At 43.4% G+C, this 13,559-nt stretch overlaps 1 protein-coding gene across 1 annotated transcript; it reads right to left on the bottom strand.

Moving 5' to 3' along the window:
- Positions 1-385: 385 nt before the first annotated feature.
- Positions 386-13,027, bottom strand: LOC122553194 (uncharacterized). Its single transcript, XM_043696791.2, has 3 exons — positions 12,877-13,027; positions 7,097-7,593; positions 386-5,325 (listed from the first exon to the last, which is right to left on the bottom strand). Exons 2-3 carry the CDS (start codon positions 7,584-7,586, stop codon positions 4,847-4,849), a joined length of 969 nt encoding a protein of 322 aa, XP_043552726.1. The 5' UTR covers positions 7,587-7,593; positions 12,877-13,027; the 3' UTR covers positions 386-4,846.
- Positions 13,028-13,559: the final 532 nt, after the last annotated feature.

A 13,559-nucleotide genomic window follows, 5' to 3' on the forward strand; every position in this document is an offset into this window, starting at 1 on the left:
ATTTAGACAGGTACATGAATGAGATAGGTATGGAGGGAAATGGACCAAATGCAGGCAAACGGGACTAGTTTAATTGTGAAAACTGGGCGGCATGGACATGTTGGGCCAAAGGGCCTGTTTCCATGCTGTAAACCTCTATGACTCCAATGACATGGGGAGGACATCCCTGCTCCTCTTCAAGCAGTGACTGTGAGAGTGAACATGACATCAGTTCAACATTGTCTCTGAAAGACAGCTTCCTCTGACAGTGCAGGGTTCCCTCAGGACTGCACTGGTGCCTCTGAATTGGGCAGAGGCCACAAACCTCCAATACAGAGGGACTGCCCTTTCCACCGAACCCCAGCTTCACGATGTCAAACTTACGATTAACTACACGACACTGACAATTGGTCCAGGGTTTCTTTATATGAAATGTTATCTAAGGTACAGTTACCTGGGATAGAAATTCAGTTCTCATTCTACTAATAGATGCAATGTGAAAACATCATTGAGAAGTCAAATACAAACCATTTATTAAGACATCATTTTCTCCTTAACCGTTGTACACTGCAGAAATCCCTCTGCAATCCAGCCCTCTTTCATTCTTGTGAATTTAGCTCCTCAATTGTATTCTCAACTGAGTGGCCCCTCTCACCCTCAGGATGTTCCGAAGTGTTTCAGACATGAGTGAAGTACCTTGTGGGAAATACAGTCGAAAATTGTGCACAGCAGGACCCCACAAACAGCAATCTGATGGCAATCAGACAATCTGCTGCCGTCATATGGTTGTGGGATAAGTGTTGGCACAAGCAACAATGGAAAATGTGATCAGGAGGTATATCGCCGAGGTGGTGAGGGTGCTGAAATTAGCCTGGACACTGTCGGTATTATGCTGCCACCATGTTAACCCCAACTCCTGACCTTTAGGAGTCTGTCGGGTTTATACAACAATCAACAAGTTTTGATCATCAATTTCCAGACCCTCCAGTTGTACCAATTCAGTTTCCCAACTTGCCTTGGTGGGGATTTGAACCACCAACCCAGAGGATCCTGGGTCTTGGGCCAGCACCAGTAATGTTTACTGAGACATTCAGAGCAAGTGTTTCTGAGTTCTCCACATCCTCGTTTGTTGCCTGTGCCCTTTATTGGCACATAGACAGTGGGCATTGAATGCAGAGGCTGGAGTACCACCCACAGCACCTTGTCAATACAGTACACCAACAATCTTCAGTTACACAAATTAATCTGTCATCAAAAATAGATAAATTCTCTTATATTCCAATACATGTAACCAACAAACTTCTCTGGAAACCGTCTGCACATTTCAATAAAAATACAATTATTTTACAGGCTCACTCAATTTCAGGATGAGCTGTTGTAAAAATGATTCACTGAAACCAGGACCTTCTTGTCAGGAATCTTTGGCTGTGATCAGTCACAGAACTAGTCAAAGTAAAATCATTCTCTAAGTGTGAACCAATCAGGGTGAACTGAGAAAATATCTTCCAAACAGTCCCCATTCCAACACACATGACTTTAAATGGTTGATGCCATTGAATAAGCAAAGTAACAACAAGTTTCATTTGGTTATCGCCATTAACAGAGTAAAACCATCATTTGATGCTTCTCAGTGATATTATTGAACAAAACTTGACATCAGGTCACATGAGGGCACAGAGTCAATGTTTACCTAAAGAGGTAGATTTAAGAAACATCTCAAAGAAAGATTAAGAGGTAGCGAGACAGACAGAGCGAGAGAGCAAGTTCCGGAACTGAGGCCGAGGCAGCTGAAAACATGACCACCAATGGCAGAGCAATGAAAGCTGAGAAATCAATACTATTGTTTAAATGTTATTGGACAATCCTCTCATTGCATTTACTCTTTCTGCTGATCCCATGCTCAGGGGCTTGGATCTGCTTGCTCAGCTCTGTCATCCCAACTCTTTGCCTCAAAGAATGAGCTTGAACTTCTTTAGAGTCTGTCAAAGCCTCAAAACACTTTATGGACAGGAAGCAGCTTTAAATTGTAGTCACTGTTGTGTATCAGGGAAAGACAGCAACTAACAACTGCACAGAAAGTTCCCACAAGCAGCAATGGAATATGTGATCAGGAGGTCTATCGCCGAGATGGTGAGGGTGCTGAAATTAGCCTGGACACTGTCGGTATTATGCTGCCACCATGTTAAACCCCTGACTCCTATTCCACTAGAAACCCAGCTCATTTTGGGCTTCATTTTGGGAGATTGCGATCAGTTAAAACTGGGACTGGGAAATGGATGAAGTGCCCAATGTGCTACACCACAAGCCAACAGCAGCCAGGGATCAGTTTTACCATTCTTTCCCATTCAATCACATTATAAATAATCAGTTCACCAGGAACTGCTCCTCCTTTCCCCCACCCCCACAGGGAGACAACAACTCAAGTTCAAGACCCTTCCCACAGGAAGAAGAGAGGCTACAAGCACATTTTTCAAATTGTTGCAAGTCAATCATCCCAAAAATGCACAATAATTAACTCTGGAGAATTAAGACAGGTCTCCACAAACCCATTCCAATAATAACAGACAATTACAATAGTCCAAAGATTCATTACGTATCAAGATTATATTCATTTAGATATGTAGCTTGAGAATGTCATTCATCATGATCATGATTTTTGTTCTGAATATGACAAACTAAAATGTAATGAAAATAGCTGGTTCTACACATGAAATTCATATTGAAGTTGGAGAAGAATAAAAAAGGAGGCTATCTCTCAACAATCAGTGGCCATGGTTCATTGGAACAGTAAAATTAAGTTTGCTCTCGTTTGTCTCAGGTTACATTTGCCAGCAGTGATTCCTGTGTCTAATTAAAGTCTGTAAACTTTATCAAATTGCTGTTTGACTAATCCTCAATGATTCCAAGGGAATTAATGAAGGTGACAATTGAGCAAAGCCGTTGAGTCACGTCAATTCAAGAATTCCCAGGAGGCATTGGTGCTCCCATGAGCCCCTTTTCCCTCCTGCATTCTCTGCCCACCTCCCCACCCTCCTGTTTACTCAATGTTCCTCAGTATTCCTTTAATCAGCACACAAAGGTATCTGCTAATCTTGGAACCCAACTCAGCCTCCTCAATCTTCCCTCAGCTCTGGTCCATTTGGAATCTGAGTTGGGGTTTGCTCAGTTTCTCTCAGGATTCATTAGAACTACTTTAAAGATGTACAAAGCTTTGGTCAGCTCCCATTGTCACACTGCGTTCAGTTCAGGAAGCAGGGATTTCAGTGCAGATTCACCAGTCATACTGAGATTTAAAAGGTTAAATGAGGGGGGGAAAGGTTTTACAAGCCAGCCTCCATTCCCTTGAATTTAAACAATTGGAGAATGACCTAATCATATTTGGACAGGACAGACATTGAGAAACTGCTATGTCTGATAGAAACAGAACCTTAATATGTGAGTCAGACTGTTCAGGGAGAGGGAAAATCTGGAATTCCATTCCCAAAAAGATAGGGAGTTTTCAGGACTGGGATCAATTGGTTTTTGCTAGGGATGAGAAATGGAATGAAAAAGTGGGAAAATGGATTTGAGATACCGCTCAACCTCAATGGGATTGAATGGCAATGGAACAGGCTTGAGGGGCTGAATGGTCTTCTCCTGAACCATTGTCCCTGTACTGGCCCTGAGAGATGATCATTGCTTCATCTATTGCCCTCTGTCCAGTTTCACGGAGTCCCCTCTCATTGGGATTCAGAGATCTGGAATGATGGGTAGAGCTGAGCAGACAGGACCAGCACATTGTCCTTCTGGGAAATCTCCAATGGACATCCATTAGGAACCTCGCCTCGTCCTTTCTCATCAGCCACAAACCTGATGAATTTAACCAATTAAGTTTCAATATGGCTCAGGGTGGAATGTAATCTGAACAGAGAGAAGCAGGTTAATGTTTCGAGTCTGGTATGACTCTTTTTAGTTCTGAAGGAGGGAGAGTTGTTAAACTGTGGGCCTCTTGCCTGATCCAATAGCTACCTGCTGAACCCCATTCATGGACATTCCCCCTCACACAGTCCAACAGAGGCTTTCGTCACTGCATTTTCAAATTGGACTCAGCGTCAGACATAGAACATAGAACATAGAACATAGAAGAATACAGCGCAGTACAGGCCCTTCGGCCCTCGATGTTGCGCCGATCCAAGCCCACCTAACCTACACTAGCCCACTATCCTCCATATGCCTATCCAATGCCCGCTTAAATGCCCATAATGAGGGAGAGTCCACCATTGCTACTGGCAGGGCATTCCACGTACTCACGACTCGCTGAGTAAAGAACCTACCCCTAACATCTGTCCTATACCTACGCCCCCTTAATTTAAAACTATGCCCCCTTGTAATAGCTGACTCCATACGTGGAAAAAGATTCTCACTGTCGACCCTATCTAAACCCCTAATCATCTTGTACACCTCTATCAAATCACCCCTAAACCTTCTTTTCTCCAATGAAAACAACCCCAAGTGCCTCAGCCTTTCCTCATACGATCTTTAGACTGATTACACCAACCTGCTTCATAGAACCATGACATTTCACAATAAAAAAGAGCCATTCAGCTCATTTTGCCTGTGCTGGCTGTTTGGAAGAGCTATTGGATTAATCCCACTGTCCTGCTCCTTTCCTATAATCTTGCAAGCTGTTCCTTTTAAAGATTTACCTAATTCCCTGTTCAATGTGACGAACCCGCTCCCACCATCCTGTCAGCAATATGTTTCATCTTCAAGAACTCAGTGAATAAGAAAATTTCCCCTCATCTCCTTCCTTGATTTAGCCTCCTTTGCTATTCCACATCCATTCCTCAATAAGCGACAGTCTGTTTGTCATAGGGAGGACTCTCCTCTACTTCATGTTCATTCGATACTGGATCCTTTTCAACTCTTTGACCTTTTTCTGGACTTCTTCATCGTAGGCTAGTAGCTCATTGTGGGAGTTCTGCTGCTGTATGGTTTTCAATGTTTCCTCTATAATGGGCATGATTGGATCCAGACTGTACAAGTCCTGGCAGGAGTTGTACAACACTTCCACAGCCCCCTGGAGACTGTACAGATAGTTGTAGCAATACTTCAATTTGCACTTGGTGTCAGCCAACAGCCCAAATGCTCTCTGCAGCTTTTCCACCTCTCTCTCTTTGCGGGCCAAGCTCTCTTTCAATCTCTCAATTTCTTTGCTTTTCTCTGGGATCTGACTGTTGTATGTATGCATCTCGTCTTCTCTCTGCTTGACTTCAGCTCGGAGACGATTGATTTCACCATCCACGGTCTTCACCAGCTTTTTTGTGGTATTTAGTTCCTTGTTGTAGTTGACAGTCATTGGAATCCCTGGAAGATGAAAATAAGATATGAAATGAATGAGGGAGAACTGTGTTCCATCATGTTATGTCTTCTAAATACAGGAATATTTTTTATTCATTCACTGGATGAGGGCATCACTGGTTAGGTCAGCATTTATTGCCCATCCCTAACTGTCCACAGGGCAGTTAAGACTTAACCACATTGCTGTGGGTCTGGAGTCACATGTTGGCCAGACCAGGTAAGGATGGCAGATTTCCTTCCTTAAAGGACATGTGTCTTTAACTAAGGACACCACTTAGAGTCATAGAGTCATAGAGATGTACAGCATGGAAACAAACCCTTCGGTCCAACCTGTCCATGCCGACCAGATATCCCAACCCAATTTAGTCCCACCTACCAGCACCCAGCCCATATCCCTCCAAACCCTTCCTATTCATATACCCATCCAAATGCCTCTTAAATGTTGCAATTGTACCAGCCTCCACCACATCCTCTGGCAGCTCATTCCATACACACACCACCCTTTGTGTGAAAAAGTTGCCCCTTAGGGGCATTAGTGGACCAGATGGGCTTTTCCTGACAATCAGCAATGGTTTCGTAGTCATTATTTGACTCCTAATTCCAGATTTTAATTGAATTCAAATTCCACTGTCTGCCCTGACAGGATTTGAACCCAGGTTCCCGGAACATTACCTGGGTCCCTGGATTAACAGGCCAGCAAGAACACCACCAGGCCATCACCTCACTGGATTTTCATGGAATGGAGATGGTGTAAGAGACTGTAAATTACCTTCGTGATTGTAGTCCCAGAGGATGATCCTCCCTATAATGTCTGACTTGTCCTGCCTGATTATAAACTGATTCTCTTGTACCTCTCCTTAGAAACTTTTAACCTAAAGTCTGACTTTTTTGTCTTTCAGTTGATCTTGACAAAAGTTTCCTGCTGAGAACTACATGTTGATGGACAGTGAGTGATCGTCCACATCAAAAGGGTATTCACTTTAGTCCTTCTCCATGTTAATGGCTAGTTAGTTGGAAGGGGGTGTAAGCAGGAAGCATGCATCTGAATAAGAGGTAAATCAAGTCAGTCTGTAGAGGGGTTACTTATATAGAACATGAAAAGCTGTTGAGTGGAGCTAGGGGAGGTCAGCTTTAACTGAAGAGAATTGAAAGAAAGTACAAGGAATAATTGCTGTGTGAGCACTCTGCCACCTGTGGTTGCAGTGGTAATGTCCCTAACTTTTGGCCAGAGGTTCACATTCAAGTCAAACCTGTTGCAGAGATATTGTCCAAACTGTTTAAATAAAAACAATCAAAAAGCCCTCTGCACCAAGGACCAGTGACCTCAGATTAACATCATAACCAAAGGACAGCATGCCTAAATTTGGGATTTGGCAATGGTGAGGTATCAACTAGCCACCCTTTCTCTTTTAGAGAGTGGAGATTGTGGATTTGAGAATCTTTGACATTAGAGGAACAAAGATCACTAGAGAGAGTTCTCCTGACCTTTTTCAGAGTGGCTATCCTTGTTATCCACCTGAGATGTTAGTCAAGGCCTTGGACTAGACATTGCAAATATTCTGTACAAGTCAAATAGCTATTTCTGAGATCCTTCTTCATCCTTTTAATCTTTCTGAACCTTTAGAGACATCGTGATGGACGTTGTGAGGTGAATCTATTTCTAACTCGTTGAACATTTCTGGGGCACTCCCTGTTAAACAGCTTGCTATTCCTTCAATCTTCAATTCCTTTTAAACCTGTGGATATGCTGAATTCTTGAATATTGAGCACCTCTTACCTACACATGGAGCAAGGAATATTAAACCAATTCCCATGTCCCTTCCGGTGATTTTATCTCCTTTCCTGGCCTCTGCACTGTTCAGGGCAGTCTCCATGTGTTGCAGAGATGATCTGGCAGCTTGAAGCTGATCATTGGCCTGGTACCTGCGACTCTCCAGGATGATCAGCTCATCTTTCTTGATCCAGAGGCTTTCCTCCTGCTCCTTCCTCTCCCTCTGGGCCTTGTCAAAGTCGTCCGCCAGCTGCAGGGTCTCGGCTGTCATCGAGTCGATCACATCCTTAGCCACTTTCTCAGCCCTCCTCATCTCCCTGTTGGCCAACTCGATATCCACCTTCACCTTCCCAATTTCCGACTCCTCCAGCTCCTTATCACCAAAGGTGACAGCGGAGTTAACGAAGGACACAATGGAAGACATCCCACTCACAAAAGGAGGCAAAGTGACATCTTTGAACTTCTTTTCATATGATTCACAACTGAGTGTTGTCATGGCCGCTCTGTAGGGTCACAGGAATGAAAAGAGAAAAGCTGATTAATGACAGAGCCCTGTATTCAGTCAGTTTGAACTCTGTAATTCCTTGAAATTACTGGCCACTCAAAAAATTTGCTTCTAATGGTCTGTATCTTTTATAGTTAGGTATCTTGCAGACGTACAAAATTTCATCAAACTGTGCAATAAATGCATTTTGTTTTTTCATGTTTCTTTGACCTTTAGAAGAAAAATGATCATTTATTCCAAATTCAATTAAAGCAGTTCCTCGACTGATAAATCATTTAACATCAACGTAACTCAAGCAAAATTCATCCACCCTCGACATCTGACCTCTTTGAGCTGTCTCGCTGTTCCAACATCCCAAATCCCCCCCTTACCCAGCTGGTCAATGAGCAGCATTTTATCATCTCTGGATCCTACAGAGTACTCCCTCATTAAAGCTGCACAAAGAATCTGGGTGACAAATTGAAACCAGAGTCTCCTGACTCAGAGTCATTCTAATTGACCAAAATGGGCAATCACCAACAGACAAATGTGTCAGGGGCTGAAGCTGCAATTTTGCACTAGGACAGTAGAAAGCGATGCTGTGTGAGTGGGCTCAATGTCTCTTATTGAACAGGAACAGAGAGATCATTCCTCCTCAATCAGTCTGTTACTGTATATCAGCAAGAATGTCTCACTGAAACAGAGGCAAACAAAATTATTTAGCTTTAAAATAGAGAAAGAACAACGTTAGAAGGTGCAGGACAGAATTGTATCTTTCACAACCAAACGTAGCATTTCACAATTCATGCAGTGACCATAAGGAAAATGCCCCAAATAGGAACAGAAGCTATTCTGATCATGGCTGACCACTTACCCCATCTCGTTAAACTCCCCTGTCACTCAAGGTTAACACCAGAGGGACAATATTACCATTCAACACTGCAGCTTCTAATATAAAATCAAAATGGATAAAATAATGTCTTGTCTAAGATGTGAACATGATAGCTCTCGAACACTCTCCTGCCCCTTCCCTAACCTGGAATCTCCTCCAGCTATACACATTTCCCCTGCCACCCATCATCTCTGCACTCCTCTGATTCTGGCCTCTTAAGTAACTTTGATTATAGTCGCTCCTCCATTGCTGGCTGTGCCTTCAGTTAGCCAGGCACCAAGCTTGGTTTTATTCATTCACAGGATGAAGGCATCACTGACCAGCATTTATTGCCCATCCTTAATTGCCCAGAAGGCAGTTCAGAGTCAACCCCATTGCTGGGGGTCTGGAGTCACATGTGGACCAAACCAGGTAAGGACGGCAAATCCCTTCCCGAAAGGACATTAGCAAATCAGATGGGTTTGTCCTGACAATAGACTCATCAGATTTTTATTGAATTCAAATTCTACTATCTGCTGTGTCAGGATTTAAGAGACAAAGAAACTGCAGATGCTGGAATCCAAGGTAGATAGGCAACAGACTGGAAGAACACAGCAAGCCAGGCAGCACCAGGAGGTTGAGAAGTCAATGTTTCGGGTGTAACCTTTCTTCACGGCTCATGAAGGGTTACATCCAAAACATTGACTTATCCACCTCCTGATGAGGCCTGGCTTGCTGTGTTCCTCTATGCCAGGATTTAAATCCGAGTCCCCAGAACATTACCTGGGTTTCTGGATTAACAAAGCAGTGCTAATACCACTAGGACATTCCCTCAATAAGTCACTCCACCTCACTTTCCTCCTTCACAACATTCCTTAAATCCTTCTATCTGAATGAAACAACATTTGACCTAATGTATTCCTTTATGGCTTAGTGTCAGATGTTGTCTTTATAACATCCCTGTGAAGCACTTTGTTCCAATACTTTACAGGCACTATTATAAATATATATTGATGGTTATAATTAGAAAATATTACGACCAAGGTCAGCATTTATTGCTCATCCCTCGTTTCCCCTTGAGAAGGTGGTCGTTAGCTGCTTTCTTGAATAACTGTTGATAAAGTATGGTGCTGGAGAAAGCACAGCAGGTCAAGCAGCATCCGAGGAGCAGGACAGCTGATGTTTCTAGCAGGACCCTTCATCAGGTCTGGAAAGGAGGAAGGGGACTGAGAGATAAATAGAGGGAGGGGTTGGAGCTAGGGGAAAGGTAGTTGGGATGGCAGTCGCTGCTGTCCACCTGCTGTGGGTGGAGCCACAATGCCCTTAGGGCGGGAATTCCAGGACTTTGACCCAGCGGCACTGAAGGAACGGTGATATATTTCCAAGTCAGGATGGTGAGTGGCTTGGAGGGGAACTTGCAGGGGGTGGTGTTCTCATGTATCTGTGCTGCCCTTGTGCTTCAGAATGTTCCAGGTCATGGGTTTGGGAGGTGCAGCTGAAGGAGTGTTGATAAGTTGCTCTCTCACACACAATGAAATAGAGCAACCATCGTGAGACAGGGCATTGAGCACAACTGACCCATACTGGTGTTTATGGAACATGAGCCTCTCATCTCCCTGCTGCCCCTCCCGATCTGCATATCCTTCTATTCCTTTCTCCCCCACGTGTTTATCCAGCTTTCTCTGAACTTGTGTCATTTATCTCTGCGGCTATGATTTGCACTGCCTCACTACTGTCTGACTTCTTCTGAGTTCCTTCATCAATCTATTAATAACTATCCTTGGTCCCTACTCTGGCCTTGTTCTCAAATGCAATGATCTTTTCACTGGTCTGACTGGAGTTTCCAGGAGGCGTGACTATGAACTCAACAATTTGATATCTGCGCATGTCAAAGCATAATCTGGAGGGAAATGGAATGTCACAGCAAACCAGCTTCAACAATCAATTCGAAGCTTCCTTTCGACACACAAAATCAAAGGATCCTTTTTAACATGAAACAGTCTCAGCAAATGTGGTGAAATCATGTAATCCTCTCCTTTCCTGGTCTAATTCAGAGCATAGTTAATAAATTGACCACGGTGCAATAACTAGAAATGTACCGTCGCCCAGAGTGCAGTACTAAAGCTCACCAGCAGCACAGACTGCCTGCACTTTCAGAGCACACACACACACAGAGTCAGTGAGAGTCGACTGCAACACGCCACCACTGGCCAGTCCTTCTCCAATCCTTACAATACGTGTCTGAAGTGAATCGCACTATTTTCAATCAACATTCTCGCTGGCAAAATCAACATGTTCAATACAATCTGAGTAACTGAAGGAGAGTATAATAAACTCTGCTAATAACAGATCCAGAACAATTGCAATATGTTCTGACTACTGCTGTTTCATTGCATTACCTTTTGATTTACAACACATTTTAATTTAATCTCAGAAAAGTAGTGTTTTCTTCACATTTTGTGAATAAGATGAGGCATTTAATCAGATTTATCCTCCCACTCCTTCAAACCCTTCTCCTCCATTCCATTCCCTTCCCTTCCCTCTCTTCCCCCTTCTTTTTTCCATTGCTTTCTTCCTTCTAGTATTCTCTCATCCTCTCCTTCACCCTCTCACCTTGTCTCTTATCTCTGCTTCTCCCTCTTTTCCTGTGCATTAACCCCCTTTGCCTCTCTCCTTCCTTTTTCTCCATTTGTCTGCCTTTTGTAGTTCTCCTCCTCCCTCTCCCCCATCCTTTCTGTCCCTATATCTGTCTTTCTCCTTCTTTATCACTCCCTGTATCTATCACCCTTACCATCTCCTTCTCTCCAAATCCCTCTGTCTCTTTCTCCCTCACTACCTCCTTTTTCCTTCCCCTCTCTCACACACTGTCTATCCTTCTCCTTTATTGGCTGCGTAATGGCTGAATACTGTTCCTCACTGTATAATTTCAATGTTCTCATTTGTCACTCTGACAATTAAACTCAGGCTTGAGAATTCTAAGTTGAAATCAGAATCATGATTTCTGACTGGGACAAACAGAAATCAGGAGCCAGATTTCTCTCTCAGAAAGCCAGCCGCGCCCAGATGTCCTGATTTCCCTACATCATGCGGATTTGAGGGGCTGATTTCCACACATACACATACACACACACATAAACACACACACACAAAAAGATCTAAGAATAAACCCTTTCCTATCTCATAACCAGCATTCAGTGGAAGTTCTCCTCAAAATAAAATGATGTGGGCTGCTTTCAACTTACAAATAAAGCTGGTATTGATACTGCTCAAGCATTCAGAACAAAACTTTAATGGTCAGACATTTTACTTCCACTCTGTGCCTCTTTGTCTCTCTCTCTCTCTCTCTCTTTCAGTCTGACTTTATGTCGAATAAAGCTCAGAAACAGGAAAGTTTCAAAGTCTGCTTTTGACCAAATGCCTGTTCATTCTCTCTCTCGAATCATTCTTGGAAACGAGATGTTGGAAGTGAAATTCTTTGAGAAATAAATTTGTTGGATAGATACTGCCCTTAAAAATAAGTTATCCAAGTTTTAAGATGTCTCTCTTTTAAACAAAAACCTCACTTTTCTCATTTAAAAATGAAGATTGCAGATGAACCTCAATAAATGTTGTTTGCTGATAATAAACTCTCATTGGAACAGTTGGGCTTTTCTCCCTGAAGGGCAGTTGGGTGAAGGGGGGCTCTTTCTCCCACTCAAAAACACATTTTGAATTAAGGTCTTTCTTCTGAATATAATCAGGCAATTATTCCCTTCTAAAGTTCAAGTGCTGTGGAGTTTTCTGTCAGGGACTAAAAAGTGGGAAATCTTTCACTCCCTGTCGAAAAAAAACCCTCCAACTAGATTTCAAACCCAGACAAGGATTTTCTTGAGAAACAAGGTATTTCTTGCTTTGACCACATTATTCAGACTTCTGATTTTCTGTCCTGATTAAACCCCTTTGCCGGTCAGGCTGCAGTGCCTTGAGTGAAGTGTGAGCAAAGCACGAGATTGGAAAGAGCTCCGGGCGCGGTCAGGAGCTGCAAATACATTTGCTGAAGAAAATAAGGCACGAGGCTCGATCCACCCTGGCTTCTCGATGCAGGGAATGAGCCCAAATCAGCTAGCAATCCTTTTCCAACACTTGGACCCTGACCCAGCTCGACACAAATCCCACCTCGTTTCATTTCAATCAGCTCAAACCTGTCGAGAACCTCACTGGGTAAACCTTGATGATATCCCCCCACCTTCTTAACACAATAATATCATCGAGGACCGGTTAGCTCACTTGGAGCACGTGCGGATGAAACCTATATCCCACCCAATTCGCTCCAGAGGAGCCTTTTTTGGGAAGAAAGATCCAGAAAGAGACATAAAGGCCAACAGAGAGGGGAGACTCTCCTGCACACTGAGGCAAAGAAAAATGTCGAAATAAACCTAAAATAGTACTCACTGTTCAATCCTGTCGAGTGGTCCTATAAATAAAATCCAATTTTCCTTCTTTTCCAGGGCTGAGCGAGGTGATAACCTGCAACAGAAAGCTCAGATCCAAATGGTGGATGGAAGGGAATCCAGTAAATTCACCCAGACAGCCAGTAACTAACAGCAAAAACTGTGGTGTAGCTGCTTTTATAGCAGGCTCAGTGATGGGAGGGGCATATTTCTAACAGACAAATGGATGGAGGAACATTAATGTATTTAAGTCCATCCCTCCTCCTTCAGGTTCCCCAGTTTGATTCTCACCCTGGATCCTGAGCAGAGACTTGGTAGACAGCTCAATTATCAGGGCCAATGCACAAAAGGGCACATCCATGGGCTTTATTCAGTGTTCCCTGAATGATAGGCATTCAGACAGGGAAGGAGGATCCCCCTCCTGCCATCCCCCGCCCACTCCCACCACCATCTTGGAGCTACTATCTAACAGACGCTTTCCACAATCAATGAGAGCTGGCTGGCTCTCGTACTGCCTGTGTTCCAGTCACAGATGAGAAATTGTATCTCCGAGAGTCATTAAACATTGCAGAATTGCAAACTCCTCAAGTAAGACAGTTTGTAATTGGTTTTGGGAAGAAATTCCCAGTCAGCGATACATCATTGGACGTATGATAGAGAATCAATTTTGGAATCCAATAAATA

Source organism: Chiloscyllium plagiosum, unplaced genomic scaffold (assembly GCF_037043375.1).
Source record: "Chiloscyllium plagiosum isolate Xiang-an unplaced genomic scaffold, Cpla_swu_hap1 HiC_scaffold_10, whole genome shotgun sequence".
NCBI classification, from domain to species: domain Eukaryota; kingdom Metazoa; phylum Chordata; class Chondrichthyes; order Orectolobiformes; family Hemiscylliidae; genus Chiloscyllium; species Chiloscyllium plagiosum.